At 48.1% G+C, this 16876-nt stretch overlaps 2 protein-coding genes and 1 long non-coding RNA gene across 5 annotated transcripts in view; all 3 read left to right on the forward strand.

The window, feature by feature from the left end:
* Positions 1–6736, forward strand: part of SLC5A3 (solute carrier family 5 member 3) — a 25453-nt gene extending 18717 nt beyond the window's left edge. For both annotated transcript variants that reach the window (XM_054713511.1, XM_054713512.1), the window contains exon 2: positions 3119–6736. In XM_054713511.1, coding sequence (XP_054569486.1) covers positions 3451–5610 — 2160 coding nt within the window. In that variant the 5' untranslated portion in view covers positions 3119–3450 and the 3' untranslated portion in view covers positions 5611–6736. The remainder of the gene's footprint in view (positions 1–3118) is intronic.
* The window catches only part of LOC129148528 (uncharacterized), a 21180-nt gene extending 6681 nt beyond the window's left edge, over positions 1–14499 (forward strand). The window contains exons 1-2 of one of the 2 annotated variants that reach the window (XR_008555490.1): positions 11540–13597; positions 13677–14499. This is a non-coding gene — a long non-coding RNA (uncharacterized LOC129148528). Of the gene's footprint in view, positions 1–11539; positions 13598–13676 lie in introns of those variants that run through there. The other variant, XR_008555491.1, reaches the window with a different exon arrangement.
* MRPS6 (mitochondrial ribosomal protein S6) overlaps positions 1–16876 on the forward strand; it is a 55732-nt gene that overhangs the window by 18735 nt on the left and 20121 nt on the right. The window lies entirely within an intron of this gene.

Genomic DNA, 16876 nt, shown 5'->3' on the forward strand with positions numbered 1-16876 from the left:
CTACTCTCGCTATAGAAATCATTGTTTTCTTAAAAATGGACTACCAGTGAACCAACTCACTTAGTACTGTACCTCCTGTCCCACGTTTCTCACTTGAGGTTTACTTGAACTGGGAACCAGCTTAGAATCAGCTTAGTCCAAGAAGTTAGAAACAAAACAAATATAAAAGCTTCATTTTTTAGCTGAAGAAAACATTTTCCCATGTGCATTCTTTTCTAAAAATAAAGGAATGCTGGATAGTGTTCATTGTAGAGTTGGCCCTCCGTATCCACAGGTTTTGCATTTGCAGATTGAACCAAAAGCAGATCAGAAATATTTTGGGGAGAAAAAAATGCCAGAAAGTTCCAAAAGCAAAACTTGGGCCAGCCACACTAGACTGAACCCACGAGAAAGAAGTGACATGGAGGCTCTGCCTGCCGGAGCCACATGCAGATGTGGGTTATGTGCAAACACTGCCCCATTTTATAGAAGGGACTTGCGTGCTGGCAGATTTGGGTATCGGTGGGGAGCCGGAACCAGCCCCCCACCCCATATCTGGGGGCAGCTGTTGTAGAAATAAATGTTTGCTGCTTTAAAAGGGAGAGAGAAAACATGTAGAACTGACATTGTATATTTTATTTGGAGTCACTTTTAAGGATTGCACAATTTATCTCCTAAAGTTCTGAAGTTCAGAATGTGAAATATTAAGGGTTCTCTATTTTTTCAACTAAATTGACCTATTTTGGTTTTGTTTTGTTTTTCCCTTTTCAGTCTTTACCAGGTCCTTGTCTCTGGATGTTTTTTGTTTAAGTTGGAAAAATCTTAAACCTGCCCACAGACCTGTGTGGCATCCCGGGGGACTGTTTGAGGAGGCCTAGGCAGGAAGTAGACGCGGCCGCCGGCTCTGTCCCCCACTCCCCTCTTCTCCCGTGGGCAGTCTGCTCTCTGGCTGACGGTTCTAGAGCAGTTAGAGGGGAGACCTCGCCTCGTGGGAGCTGGAGTCTGAGCACTCATCAGGGAGCAGCCTGAGCTCGGGCCTGTGCCTGGACCCTCGCCTCTGGTGTGAGAAGCAGCATTGATAGCCGTGCGCACGGCGACGGGGAAGGGTGCGCTTGTTTTGTTTCTAATAAAAAGCTGCTGCGGCTGCTGCTACAGCACCCCTCCCCTCGGCCCCCTCCCCCCAAACAAAACCCACTCGGGTGCTTGTCCCTTCCTGGAAACAGGTCTGCTGCTGCCACTGAGCAGAGTGACACCCGAAAGGCCCTCTGACCAGTGGGCTGGGCTTCTCCGTGTGGAAACGAGGCGGGGGGCGCTCTGGGAGGCAGGTTCGCCGGCCACAGCAGTTCCCGTTCTGCGTGAGGACCTGACCCTGGGAAATAGCTGCTGTGTTCGGGTCATCTGTTAGACTCGATTAAAAGTTAGGTGGTTCTTTCTAAAAACGGTCCAAATACCTTTTCAAAAACCAGAAAGTTCTTTGTCGGTGGAAGAGGGACACGGAACTCTGCCTGCCTTCAGGGTTTGGGCAGAACGACGCTCAGGCTTTGGGCTCCGGGCCAGTCCTCGCTGGCACTGGCTTCTGGGAGGAAGGGTTTCTGCCCTTCCCTCTACTGACGGCAGTGCGTTCGCTAAAACAGGCGTCAGGGTGGGGCGGAGGGGCGGAGACGTTTGCTCTCTGGGCAGCGGTGTGAACGAGGCCCAGGAGCCCAATCCGGCAGGGGTCTCACTGAGTGAGTGTCCGGCTCCTTTCCCCGCCGTGCGAGCTGTGGGCTGTAGTGAGGACTGGGGTCCATGGAGAACAGTTTTGAAAGAGGAGCTTTAGTATCATTTACAGGCCTTACGTTTGCTGCTTGCTTTTAAAGAAAAATGCCTAGATTCACAAAGAACGTGCTTTGCCAAGCGTAGAACATTTCACTCTGAGGTTGCTGCATCACGTGGAAGGCAGGGTTTGTTTATTTTTATTTTTTATTTTTTTGAAGGCAGGGTTTGAATAACAATGTTTTTCATGTTGATCTGTGGGCTACAATGATAATTAACTTTGAAGATTCAGAATTTATCTCTTTTCCAGGAGAAAAACCATCAAATCTGTAAATTTGATTTTAAGTACATTTAAATGTGTTTTGCAGAGTGATTTTCTTAATCCAGATTGAAAAATACCTGTCTCACTGACTGAAGATGATTGACAGATGTCTGTTTTGTTGAGATTTGGAAGATATAATAAAAAACGAATTATTTTCCGGTCTTCCAGGAAACTTTCTCCTCTTCCTCCTATCCCTGCGTTCTATATCTTTCAACAGGAAAGCATTAAAAGAAAGAAAGTACTCAACAAAATCAAGCCTTTGTCGGTGCTTTTATCTGCTCAGAGATTGTCTTGGAAATAATTGTTTGATGAAGAGGAAGGAAAGGAAATGGCCTTGATCTTTGTAAATCCTTCAGTGTCTTCTGCTATCGGAAGAATAAAATTGGGGTTACTTTTGAGTTGTATGTTCGCACTTTGTGTGTGTGTGTCGCGTGCCTTTTTCCCTTTAGGGCAGGAGTCGCCTCACAGTTTCTAGGTTCCCGTGTGATCACTAGCACAGATGTACATTTTTAGTAGGAATCCGGGAACATTTTATCACATTAGATTTGCACAGACTGAGCAATGCTTTCTTCCTGTTTGGGGGAGATGACACACCTGGGAAGAACCGCCTGTGTCTTCTCCAGGGACTTCCTGGCTGTCACATTTCTCTTGGGATTTATAGTATTTGAAGATTCATTTTGATGCTCTTTATGAATAATTAGTGTTTTTTCCCTTTTAAGGTGCTTTAAGATCTTGGTGCCTGTTCCAGTCCGAGACACCATAGTAAGAACGAAAGGGCAATGTCACGGCCAACAGTTCTTAGTTGCTAGAGAAGTTAGGCCATTTAATTATGAGTCAATTAACTTTTATTCTTAGTTCAAAATGGTAAATATTTTCCCTGACCTAAGTATCAGCCGTGATGGTACAGATTGCTCTTTCCTGTGGAAATGAAATGCATTTTCAGTTTTTTTCTTTTTGTAAAGAATGTCTTGTTGCGCCGTTTTGTTAGACTGAACTTTCCTCATCGCCTGGTGAGCGCTTCCTCTAATTCAACCTTTGTCTTTTGTCTTTGCTGCCTTGCAGGGTTGGTACAGTAGGCTTCACTAGACTTAGCTGCAACTCAGAATTTCTCCTCCCGCACCCGAGCAAATGCTGACGGTCTGGTGAGAGTGGATTAAGAGTACGAGCTAAGTTCTCAATCCCAGTTAAGAAGCGGAGGAAAATTTAAACTGTCTCCTTCCACGTTTATCACAACACCACCATCAAGACAGCAAACCAAAGGACAAAGACTGGCCTGCCCTGTTGCTCTGTAGTCCAGGTCACGTGCGGTTTACAGCCTTGGCTGGCTCACTAATGAGTAAATAAAAAGGCGGACACTTCTGTTACCGGACACGTTTACTCACAGAGTCCCCAGAATGAGGGCTGTGCTGGAGACAGCAGACATTGCCATCGTGGCCCTGTACTTTGTCCTGGTCCTGTGCATTGGTTTCTTTGCCATGTGGAAGTCTAACAGGAGCACCGTGAGTGGGTACTTCCTGGCTGGGCGCTCGATGACCTGGGTAGCGATCGGTGCCTCTCTGTTTGTGAGCAACATTGGGAGTGAGCACTTCATTGGGCTGGCGGGATCTGGAGCTGCAAGTGGATTTGCAGTCGGTGCCTGGGAGTTCAATGCCTTACTGCTGTTGCAACTTCTGGGATGGGTTTTCGTCCCCATTTACATCCGGTCGGGGGTATACACCATGCCTGAGTACTTGTCCAAGCGGTTCGGTGGCCATAGGATTCAGGTCTATTTTGCAGCCTTGTCTCTGATTCTCTATATCTTCACCAAGCTCTCAGTGGATCTGTATTCGGGCGCCCTCTTTATCCAGGAGTCTTTGGGTTGGAACCTGTATGTGTCTGTCATCCTGCTCATTGGCATGACCGCCTTGCTGACTGTCACCGGAGGCCTCGTGGCGGTGATCTACACAGACACGCTCCAGGCGCTGCTCATGATCGTGGGGGCCCTCACACTTATGGTTATTAGCATGATGGAGGTTGGCGGGTTTGAGGAAGTTAAGAGAAGGTACATGTTGGCCTCACCCAATGTCACTTCCATCCTGTTGACATACAACCTTTCCAACACAAATTCTTGTAAAGTCCACCCGAAGAAGAATGCGCTGAAAATGTTGCGGAGTCCGACAGACGAAGACGTGCCTTGGCCGGGATTCCTTCTCGGCCAGACCCCAGCTTCCGTGTGGTACTGGTGCGCCGACCAGGTCATCGTGCAGAGGGTCCTGGCAGCTAAAAACATCGCGCACGCCAAAGGCTCCACTCTGATGGCCGGCTTCCTGAAGCTTCTGCCCATGTTTATCATTGTGGTCCCAGGCATGATTTCCAGGATACTGTTTGCGGATGACATAGCTTGCATCAACCCGGAGCACTGCATGCAGGTGTGTGGGAGCAGAGCCGGGTGCTCCAATATCGCGTACCCGCGCCTGGTGATGAACCTGGTCCCCGTGGGCCTCCGGGGCCTGATGATGGCGGTGATGATCGCAGCGCTGATGAGTGACTTGGACTCCATCTTTAACAGCGCCAGCACCATCTTCACCCTGGACGTGTACAAACTCGTCCGCAAGAACGCCGGCTCCCGGGAGCTGATGATCGTGGGGAGGGTATTTGTGGCTTTCATGGTGGCGATCAGCATCGCCTGGGTGCCCATCATCGTGGAGATGCAAGGAGGCCAGATGTACCTCTACATTCAGGAGGTGGCAGATTACCTGACGCCCCCCGTTGCGGCCCTGTTCCTTCTGGCAATTTTCTGGAAGCGCTGCAACGAACAGGGGGCTTTCTATGGTGGAGTGGCTGGCTTTGTTCTCGGAGCCGTGCGCCTAATCCTAGCCTTCACCTACCGGGCCCCGGAGTGCGACCAGCCCGACAACAGGCCCGGCTTCATCAAAGACATTCACTACATGTACGTGGCCACAGCGCTGTTTTGGGTCACGGGGCTCATTACTGTGATTGTGAGCCTCCTCACGGCCCCGCCCACGAAGGAACAAATCCGTACCACCACCTTCTGGTCGAAGAAGAGCGTGGTGGTGGAGGAGAGCTGCTCCCCGAAAGACGAGCCATACAAAATGCAGGAGAAGAGCATCCTGAGATGCAGTGAGAACAGTGAGCCCATCACCCACATCATTCCCAACGGGAAATCGGAAGATAGCATCAAGGGCCTTCAGCCTGAAGACGTGAATCTCCTGGGGCCCTGCAGAGAGGAGGGCCCCCCCGCGGCTTCCTTAGGGCATTCAGAGGCAGAAACACCAGTGGATGCTTATTCCAATGGGCAGGCAGCGCTCATGGGGGAAAAAGAGAGAAAGAAAGAAGCAGAGGCTGGAGGTCGCTGCTGCAAGTTAATAGATTGGTTCTGCGGCTTTAAAAGTAAGAGCCTCAGCAAGAGGAGTCTCAGAGACCTGGCGGAGGAGGAGGAGGCCGTCTGTTTGCAGATGTTGGAAGAGCCGCCACACATTAAACTGATACTGGATATTGGGCTTTTTGCTGTGTGTTCGCTTGGAATTTTCATGTTTGTTTATTTTTCCTTATGAACTCCTAAGGACATGGTGAGACGGTAACTTAAGAAAATACTGGTCTTTGGAAAAAAAACTTACGTAACTGTTGCATCTTTCAGGCATTGTTTACGCTGTAGGTTTTAGCCAATTTTTACTTAGCAGAACATCATCTATTTGCAAGACTTCATTTCCCCAGAGACGGATGAAAGTAAATTTTAACCTAAATGAAGCAAAGCTTGTTTAATAGACTGAATTGTGCAAATATGGTTTAAAATTTTTCATACCAAAGTAAGACCGATTATTCTCACAGAACACCCAGAGCAGATCTAAGCTGTCGCGAGAAAGTGAACTGTCTACACTGCCAGGTCCTGGCAGGTCTTAACCTGAAGTAGAAGACTTGCTCATTTCCCAGTGTTTTCCTGTCTCTGTAATCCCTACTACCATTTTTTAAAAATGTGCACTTGTAGACATTGTATAATCAATTATGTGCTGAAAGTCTAACTTATGTGCTAGTGAGGTGCTTGTTTCAGGACAAGTTAGTTAGCTGCCAGGTTCATTGGGTTAGCATGAGCCTATGGATTCTGATTGCCAAAAGGAAGGAAGAATGTCTTTCTGTAGCTGTTCCTGTACCACCGGGGTATGCAGTGGTGGGGGAAAGTTTGTTCAGTTCCTTTCTCCCCACTTTGAATTTTAGTGAACCATACTCAGATGACCACCAAGTCTGTCTTCATATACAGTTGTATGTCATTATTGTATGTTTAAGTGGTTATGGGGGGAAGATGAAGTAAACATTGCTGATGACCTCCACGTTCATTGGCCAAATTCAGGTGGTTCATATTGTTGGGGAGTTTTGCAGCCCCCAAGCCGTGTTTGATCAGCTTGAGCTAAGCAGGCGATTGCTTGTACTCCACTAATCCTCTAGGTATGTTCTTGGCGTTGGGTGACGTTCTTTCTTAGCCAATGCCTTCCCAAGTAGATCCAGTTGGAAGTTATGTTCAGAAATTGGAAGAAAAATGGACACTGCCTTTGTGCTGGGTTGCCCTGCTTGATCAGATCACAGATACACTGAGGTTGTTAAGGCTTTAGAGGGAGAATTTAATTCTGAGATCATATTGTATTCTTGATAAGTGTTTTTCTTGATACACCTTTTCAAAAGACTTACCATCCGGGAACAGATGGTAAGTCTTTTGAAAAGGACATTTTTGCTTAAAAAGTTAAGTGACTTAGAGCATGAAAGATGTTGGAATGCAAACTGGCCATGAGGAACAGGACACTCGGTGCGTGCTTTGCCGTGGGTAGATCGTCAGTATAGTCCTCACAGAATGGACAGCATGTGTGAGTGCTGTGAGCAGGAGCTTCTGGTTTCGTAGCGTGTCTCCCGGCGGGGTTACAGGACCTGTGTGATCATAGGACCCTTCATCTGGACATGGCTTGGCTCACCGTTGCAGCCTCCATAGGTGGGAATCGGCCTTCACGGGCTGATGCCCCCTCTCGAGGACCAGGTGCCCAGAAGGTTGGAGGGGCTCCGCGGATTCCGTGGTTCTGTGCCTGTGCACCCCCCTCCAGCTCCATGACAGACGGAGGACACTGCCCGTGTATCTGCTTCCCTTGACTCTCTGTACTCTGACACTTTTTAAATCGCATGATTTTATTAAGCTTATATCTAGGCAAAATTATTACTTTTTTAGGTACTTTTGTAGGTTTTGAATCAAAACTCAGTCCTAATGACATTAACTATTTTGTACTCTATAAACCAGTTTCATTAATGATGGACTTGATTAGTCCAGAGTTGATTTAGAAGTGATCGGGCAGCTTAATGTCTTCCCGCCACCGGAGGCTTTCTGACGGACTGAGGCTGTAGCCGAGAAAGTGCTTCACATGTGAACTGCATGGTTGTTGAGAGCTTACAGTGCCTTGTAGAATTTTTTCTCAATTTCATTCCTAAGGTTTATAAGTTGGGGGCCAAATAAGGAGGGACCATCCTTTTCTGGTCTGGAGGCTGAGGCTGTGACACGTCCAAGGTTATTACAACCTCCACTGGGAAGAACAGACAACCAGGTGTCCAACTCTGGACTCATGGTTTGTTCATGGTTCGTCCTTTTCTCAAAGAATGTTCCTCCTCTGAGATAACTTTCCGCATTTGAGAAATAACAGGATCTTAGATTTTTCAAAATGCCATTCAGTTGGAGGAATTAGCATTTCTTTGACTACATTGCTGGTAGCTCAGCAGTGAGGATCGCCCTACTGGCTCGCAGCCTTCTCACCCTTTGTACTTAAAGCATAAACGAGTCGGTGGTGTTTATGTAGACTCCCCCTTTATGTCATGTCGGGTCCTCACTTTTGGAGGATTAGGGTCCCCTGCCTTCTCTGCTGTTGTCTTAGTGTAATAGTGAAATGCATCATCTTGTGTCTGTTCGTGTGTATAGCGGTAGGTCAAGTTTAGAGCACTAAAGCCTGTAGATGCGGAATGACTGTTAGCATAGCCATTAGGGTTGTTTGTTGTTTGCAGTGTAAACATCACTGTTTAGACTGAGGTCCCTGAAGCTGCCCTTGCTGTTCCCCAGCGGTAGAGAACGTGCTTGAATGGATGTGGATTGCTGAGGGCAGCTTCATTTCAGGGGTTCACGCCTCAGTCTAAGTTCATTAGAATGATTGTTCATGGAATGATACGTGGTCTGTCTTAAGCTAGCAAAAATGTTCATCCTTCACACTAACTAAATGAGTCCTAAGTGGTATTGATCTCTCTGTATAAACATGTATATATTTTTATATTGGCTCAAGCTGAGGTTCAGAATTGACTAGGAGGAGTAGAGACTAAGATAGTTGAGAGTCAAAATGAGGTGAGGACACTGGTCTTCAGAGGGGGGGGAGATCTAGTCTAACCTCCGTTAATGGTGGCCCCAGGGCTTGATTTGTCCTTCAGGCCGTCTTAGTCTCAAGGTCTGATGAGAGAGCTTATTACTCTGGTCTGCAGAATAATCAGTGGCTCTGTGTGGGACCTCTCATTCCTCTGGTCATCTAAGCATTTTGTCCTGCCACCCTGAGGTAGTAAGCAGCTTTGAAACACCTGAGCCCGCGTTCCCAGCTCCTCTTTCCTGTGAGGTTATCCCGCTGTCTCTGCCTTAGAGAGGCACCACGCAGAGCAGCGTGCTGTGTCCTGGGCCAGATCCCGCAGATCCGACCTCCACCACTTCCTGTTCCATTGTCTCTGCGCTGAGAGGGTCACAGTAGCCATAGCTGTTGGAGATGGCACCTCCGGTAGTGAGCAGGGACCCAGCACTTTGTGGAAAGGCTGGTCACAGCTCAGCCTGAGGCCGAGGGGAGGGGAAGCTGCAGTGTGTCCTGGCTGTGGGGGTCAGGTCTCCGCTGTCTCAGGCACTCCATTGCTCCTTCCCTCTCTGGGCGTGGGGATCTGCCCCCCTCTCTCGAATAACATTTAATGTAGGTGATGGGTTAGTCTCATTTTTACCACCCTGCAGAGTGGCTGTATTACCAGCCATTGGAAGATGAGGCCGTCAGTGTTCCCACCGGGAGTGTCCGCTTACTGCTTTCCTACCCGTTACTCCTCTGCACCGCCATCTGATGCTGCGGCGGCTGGAAAGGACCACATGGGCACAGGCAGTGACATCTCGCCATGCCAGGCTTGGGTGGAGAGGTGTATCAAGACCATCCCTGTTCAATCATGTGACTACAGACTTGCCAGGACAAAATTCTCCTGAGGAATCGGGAGAACTGTTCAGTGAGATGCTGGGAAGTACCTGGGAGGTACAGTTAGCAAGTCGGTCAAGGACAGACATTAGCTTAAGAGTGTGTAGGACCACAGTCCTTGAATTCTCAGCATCTTGACTCTCAGCCAGTTTAAACCCCTCCCCATACAGGCTAGGGCCCCAGTAAATAAGATGCAGCTTTGATGTTAGATGTTGTAAAGTATGAGTTTATTAACATAGTTGAGGTTAAAATGACTAATATTTGAATGGTTTTAGCTTCAGTATTCATAAGGTTTCTCCTGAGCCAAGTGTTAAATGCTTAGTCACTTCAGTGTTGAAGACTTGACTAGTAAGGCTGTATTTCTGTTTGTGAGAATCCCCACCCGTCCTCCAGCGAGACACCCACCCACCCGTCCTCCAGAGAGACACCCACCCACCTGTCCTCCAGAGAGACACCCACCCACCTGTCCTCCAGACTCCCACCTGTCCTCCAGAGAGACACCCACCCACCCTCCAGAGAGACACCCACCCACCCGTCCTCCAGAGACACCCACCCACCCTCCAGCGAGACACCCACCCGTCCTCCAGCGAGACACCCACCCACCCGTCCTCCAGACACCCACCCACCCACCCTCCAGAGAGACTGCTCTTCTCCCTGCTTTCTCTCCTTCAGATGCTTTAATTCTTCCCCTCGGCCTGGCCTTTTGTCCTCTTAGTTCATTTCCAGGCCGATTGCTATGGTGTGCAAAAGCGCTGCTCTGAAGTGTGAAAACTTGTATCCAGGTAATGATTCATAACTATAGATGTGTCTAAAAAACACCACATTTCTGTCTGCTTAATCTGTTAATTCTCAAGAATGATTTTCTCAGAGTTCGTGTTCACGAATAATAAAAGCCCTAATTCAGGATTTATTCTCAAAACTTCTTTTTTAAAAATTAGGGGGACAGCAGTAATTAAATTCACGAGACGTTTCAAAAGGTCTCCCTAATTTTTAAAAAAGAAGTTTTGAGAATAATTTTGAAATGACTGCACAGTGCAGAGAGGAACGGCGTTTTGATGCCAAAAAGCCTTGTTCTTGCGTTAATTAAAGGTAAAAGGTTGGAGTAATCAGTTGGCATCTGGAGAAGCCCTTTAGTACTAGTTGGGTGTGAAGTTGGACTGCACGAGAAGTGATCTCGGTTCCCACACTTGGTTAGACTGGTTGACTCGGCCCCTTTTCCTCCGTTCACGTCCCGTCTCTTCATCGGCACGCGCTGGTCTGACTCTCGTCGGCAGACGGGTGTTCAGCTCCCTTCACTCCTGGAACGGCATTGACCGAGGCCCGATAGTTAACAGGCGTGGCCAGTGCTGGGTCCCACGCTCGATGCCCTTACTCGTGTACATGTCTGTTTAAGCTGCTCCCTCCACAGCTGGGAACAAGGCTTTCAGCTGCTCATTGATGTCTAAAGGCACGTGGTGGCATCTCTTTGGGTTTCCATCTCAAATCCTTTCAGAAAGATAGATAGAGTTTTCTGTGTCGGGTTAGACCATTCCATTTATGTGGTGACGGACAGCCTTAACCATGGGCATGCAGTCTTTATTCAGAAGTAAACGATGCGTGTCCCTGTGTCATTACTCATGCCATGAACCTGACTTCCAGGGGAGCCCCATACTCAGAAGCTGTTGACTTAACCCATGAGCCTCGCCCGGTAATGCCTTTCCGTTGGGGTGGTTCCCTGGGTGTACAGCCTGTTTGAAGACAGAGATGCCAGGATAAAGGACGCAGCTGCAGAGCAAGTCACGACACAGCACAGTGGTCTCCGCTTCCTCTCAGCGGGGTGCATGGCTTTGCTCGCCTCAGAAAAGCGCTGTAACTGTTGCCAGGACACCCCCCACCCCCAGTTCAAGACATTTGCAGTCAGAGAACTCTATAAATAAAATAAGGGAAATACATATTTCAGTGACTTTGGCAATAGCACAAGTTGACAGTAGGTAACCACAGCCTTATTGGAGACTTAACTTACCGGTAAATTCACCTCGTTACCCTCGTGCTGTGGATAAAGGAATGTTTCCTTTTGTTAATGGTCTGGACTAACTAGTCTGGATACTTCTCCAACACATCAGTGTGGCCTAGACTTCTTTAAGTGGAACGTTCTGTAACAGCTCACCTTTTTGTTGTAATAGTTGAAACAGATTAAACTCATTGCTTTACTGAAATCCCAAATTGTCAAAGGCCAGTCTAGACTGCGTCTGTCATTAAATCTCAGAACCAGGCTGCCTCTGAGCTTCGTGTTGTGACTAGTGCCTTCTGGTTCCAGTGCGACTGCCAGTCCACACCTCCCCTTTCCTGATCGGAACTGGTTTCTCTTTTTAAATTTTGTTACAGTTTAGTGAGGGAAGTAAAAGAAGTACATGTATATTTACGTACCTTATATGCAGCCTTCATTTAGGGTCAAGGAAACCAGGTAGCTCCAATTGCTGTTGCAGCTTAAATGTTATTTATTGTACATGTTTATTTCCTTAATCAAAAAGTAAGGTTACTTATATTAATTTTGTGAGTATATCTTAACTTTATCATTATCCAATGTAGGTTTGATAGATGTGTCTGAGAACCTGTATGTGACAGCAATTTCACATTCCATGATAGGGAAAAGGGCAAAGACCCATAGAAAGCACAAAATCCTGTCCACATGTGTGTCTCCACATGTAGAAAGCACAAGAGTAACGGTACTCAGTATCCCACAAGTGCCAGCACAGAACCCGCCAGGGTTTGGGGTTCGGATGGGACCACAGTATTGCAAGCCCTAGACAATGACATGGTTCCAAAGGATGAGCAGTTCAGTGCGATAAGCTGAGGAAGCTGGTGTTTCTTTGGTGGAGGGAGGGGACCCAGATGTCAATGATGCTACAGTTTTATTTGAGGAGCTCCAGCTACAGTGGGGTCTGGGGGCTCTTCCCCACAATCGGGAAGCAAAGAAACCAGGACAGATTGGTTTTTGGTGGGTGGGACGGTTTGACAAACTTGTGCGATAGAGCTATTAGAGGACGGATGGTTTGTTTGAATCTTAAAGCTTCAGGATATTTAATCTCCCGTCAATAGCACCCTGAAATGTGGAGAAATTCCATGTTTTAACAGGGGCAGCTGCTACCAGCACTAAAGCAATTCTGAGCTCGCCCAGATGAGCTGCTTTGCTTTTCACAGTGGCTGTAAGAATCTGCAGGATCCCTTTGCCTGTCCCATTACCTGCTTCAAACCAGATTAGATGGAATCTGTGACTGAGTGAGCAAAAGAAGAGATGGTGTGTTTGGTTCTGCTTGGCATTGGTATCTTACCCTAACTCTCTGTTCCTGAATAGTTCCTGTTTATCAAGAGTGAATGAGGGGCCCGGCTGGCATGGCTCAGTGGTTGAGGGTCGACTTATGAACCAGGAGGTCACAGTTCAATTCCTGGTCAGGGCACAGGCCTGGGTTGTGAGCTCGAGCCCCAGTATAGGGTGTGCAGGAGCAGCCGGTCCATGATTCTCTCATCATTGATGTTTCTCTCTCTCCACCTCTGCCTTCTTAGGGCAAGACTTGGTCAACTCTGATACCCTGGGATGGGGATAGAGCTGGGCACGCTAATGGGACAGGTGCTGGAGGGGTCACCTGACTCCAGGAAGTAGCGGGGCGTCCCTCCAGCTTTGTCTAGAAGGTGAAGCCTCAGGCTTTGGGCTGAGAGAGGGGAGCACCAGGAAGGCAGGACAGAGGACAGGTCTGAGGAGCGCCCTGGCCCGGCACCCGGTGGCCAGGCCAGGCAGCTAGACGCTGGTAGTCTCTTGCAGTACGTGCTCTGCGCCATTACATGTTGCTTTTAAATGCAGACGTGTGTAAGAACTTAATGCTGTGCAAGATTGTTTGTCAGAATATCTTTTGTTTATACTTCCATGAAGGTTGCTTTAATTAGTCTAGGAGAAGGAGGCCTCGCCGTGTAAATATGTATCATAGAAACTCCTGACTTCACTGTGAGATCTCTCACTTTTGAGTGGCAAACAGATCAACAAGTCTCCTGCTCATGGATTTCTCTGTGGGGCTGTTACAGTACAAAAGCTTTATTTTTTGTAATGAGGACACGTTCCGTTAGATGATGGTGTGGAGTCCTTCCCTGCTGCCCCACCGGGCTGCTTCCGTGTGTGCATTGCCAGCGGCGCTCAGACACAGGGCGGGGCTGGCCCTTCTTTGCGTGGACACCCTGTTTCCTGCTGCCCAGACGCAGGTTGGCAGTCACACGCACCGCGTTGGCTTCCCCGTGCTCTTTGTTGGTTTGATGAGGTGGATTCAAACACAGTTGCTGTGCAGAGGTCAGTAGTCTTCTCCAAGAAGAAAACCAGCGCCTGTGTCGTGTCCATTGAGATGCTTCACCCACTGCTTCACTTTCAGGCCAGCGGCAGCAGAGCACCGCCCTCTGTCCGACGCCGTGGCTGCGTCATGTTCCCGCGTTGTCAGAAGATGTCCACATTGAAGAACGCCTTCCCGGTGTCCTGCCTTCATGCTTCCTTCGGGCTTTTGTTGAGAGACCAGCTGGGCACTGGGGGGGTCGTGTGTATGGTGTCCATGTACCAATTCATCAGTTACTCACTGTAGACCGAATGTAATCATAAATGAAGTTGCTGAATTATTGTGAGTTTTTTGAATTGTAAATAGATTTCCAGTGTACTCTTCATTGTCTGCAGCTTTTTTTTTTTTTTAAGGTATAGAGCTAGTTGGGTCCATCTCATACAATGTTTTCGTTACAAGCAGAAAGTAGAATTTGATTAAACCAGGTTATTTACATATTGAAAGGAATACAATTGAGATTGTAGATTAGGATTGTTAACCATACGTGACAGTTCCAGCTTGACTATTTTAACCTACTGTATACAATCTGATTTTCAAAATTGTAGACATGTATGATCTTGGTTTCATGTGTTTTTAAAAGTGTTATTGTTTAAAAAAAGAAAAAAAAAAAAAAAGAAGCAGATCTGCTAAAGAGCCGTCATTTCTCACCCCTGACGGTGGAATAACTGTTCTCTGTGTACTGTGTGTGATTTCTGCCAGCTGCTGCATTCGCCTTCAAACGTATTTGGAAACTTAAGATGAACTACATTTCTTGCAAAGTATATGCCTTTCTGTGGTATTTTTGTCCTGTAACTGAAGTATAGTAATTATTTTATGGAAATGTTAGCACTTATGTACCAACTTTGAATAAAATAAATAATGGACATTTCTGTGGCTGAGTGTTTTCAGTGTGAACATGTGTCATTTGCAGTGTGAGGGCTCAGAGTGGGGTCTGGACACGGTTCCTGTCCTTGGCCTTGACTGGCTCCAGTGAGCGCCGCCCCCGGGGCCCGCTGCCGCGGACCCGTGTGAGCGTGGGCTCACAGGCACTGAGAGCGGAGGTGCATGTAGCTCAGAGAGCAAACAGAAACATCCATCGTGTTCTCAGCTTCTGGTTTCGAAGTGATTTCAAGTTGTAGGAAAGCTGTAAGAAGAGTGTGAAGAAGCCAGGAGTCATCATCGAGGCTCACCAGGAGCTGATGGAATGTTTGGCCACATTAGCTCTGGCATTTTCTGTAATCACACACGTTTCTGCACTGTGTGAGCTCAGTTGCAAACATCATTCCCCTCTACCCACTCAGTACAGGGGGCATATTCCCTAAGATAAGGACAATCACTCACCCGAATACTATAGTTACCAAAATCTGGAAAGTAATAGTGATACATTTTAAATACGTATTCAAACGTTGCTTTTTCAATTATGTCCATTTATAGCAAAGCTTTTTTTTGAAATTTTTTAAGTTCAGAGGCCAGTCCGTTGCATTTAGTGTTTGCATCTGTCTCCTTTAATCTGGGTGGGTTCCTCAGCCTCTGTCTGTCAGGGCGTTGAGGTGTTTGACATTTGGAGGACAGTCATTCTGTGACCGCCCCCTCAGTTTGGATCTGTTTGCTTCCTCACGATTAGATCACTGGATTTGGGCGGGAAGTCAACATAACCACTACGTCCTCACTGCTTCACACTGGGGGGCGGGTGACGCATTGTCCTGTTATGGTTGACATCAGGTTTGATACTTGGTTTAGATCAGCGTCGCCAACCTTCCGGACCTCACGGACCACCAGTGGTCCGCGGTTTCTCCGCTGTCAACTTCCTCTTTCCTTTTCGTAAGAAGTCATTTGTGGGGAGATCACTGGAGACTGTCAGTAACGTATTCCTCACTAAACTTGAATCCCTACCTTAAGCATCCATTGGTAGTTCTTGCTTACCTTATTACTATGATGGTGCAAAACTGACTTTTTAAGGTTTTTGGGGGGATAATTTTGAGGCAATTGCCATCCCCTTTTGCATGTGGCCTCCAAGTTGAGTGTAGGCTCCAGGTGCTGTTGCTCTTAGAGACTGCGGGATGAGAAACATCAGGCAAAACGCGGGCGGCCACGCCCTGGCTTTCCTCCCAGTTCTGCTTTGAGGGTTCATTGTCATGGCCGGTGGCGGATTCTCAGTGAAGGCCTCGTGTCTCTACATGGAGCTTGCTGACTCCGGTTCCAGAAGTTTTCATAGCTCCCACAGTCCGGGTTTATTGCAGTATTCCCTGCACACACTAGAAGTTCAACGTCCACTGTTTTTTGTTTTTTTTTATTCTGGCCCACGAATCTTTATTGAGATGTTTGGAGGCACCTTTATGAGTCTCCACCATGTCTTTTTTTTCTGTCTTTCACCTGCTCACTCCTGGTTCCTTAACTTGCAGCTGTTTTTGATTAAAACGCTGTGTGTTAGCTTCCTTATGCATCTCTGCCTCTCTCCCACCCCCACCCCAAAATGTTGCTGTGTTCCTCTGCAACAGAGATCTTACTTGTCCTCGGATCTCATGACTTGGCTTCATCCTGGCTTCCTGGCTAGTTGATTCAGTGCAGGTAGAGCTCGCACCGCTGTCTCTCCCTTTCCTCGTTGGCTCATGTGTCCGTCAGACCTTTATGGGGCGCCCTGTGCCTCTCGGCCTGCAGCCTGCAGGGGCCTCGTGCGGGAAGGAGGGTGCTCCTGAGTAGTCGCTGCAGGCGGGTGGAATGGAAGGGACCCGTTGGGGTTGCAAGGAGGGGCGCTGTAGGAGGGGGCTGCATCTTGCAGGGGGTGGGTTCCTGTGACCCTCTGCTTGTACCCCCTCCTCCCTGCTCCCCAGAGGAGCGCAGCGCCTCACCTGCCTTCCTCCACCGCTGGAACGAAGCACCACCGAGCGGCCCAGCCGGTGGACACGCCTTCGGTCTGTTCAGCTCGTGTGCAAATCCGACTCTTCAAAGCCCGCGTTTCTGATTCTGCCTTTTAAAACCAGTCACCTAACTGGTATTTTTGCTAATCCCATACACAGATGTTTAGAAGACACCAGATCTAAGCAGAATTTTCTTACAACCCTTTGGTCATAAGAGAGTCAAACCCTTTGCTGCCTCTCCTCCCTGGCCTCCCTGTCACTCACTCCGAGTGTCCTCTTCCCTCTCTAGGAGGCTGAAGGCAGGGACTGAATGTGCCTGAAGGAGAGCCGTCAGCAAGACAGGTAGCTGGGGGCGTCCACCTGATCCCTGCTCTCCCTATCCGTTTCATGGGCTTCGGCATTTCA

This window comes from Eptesicus fuscus, chromosome 3 (assembly GCF_027574615.1).
Source record: "Eptesicus fuscus isolate TK198812 chromosome 3, DD_ASM_mEF_20220401, whole genome shotgun sequence".
NCBI classification, from domain to species: Eukaryota; Metazoa; Chordata; class Mammalia; order Chiroptera; family Vespertilionidae; genus Eptesicus; species Eptesicus fuscus.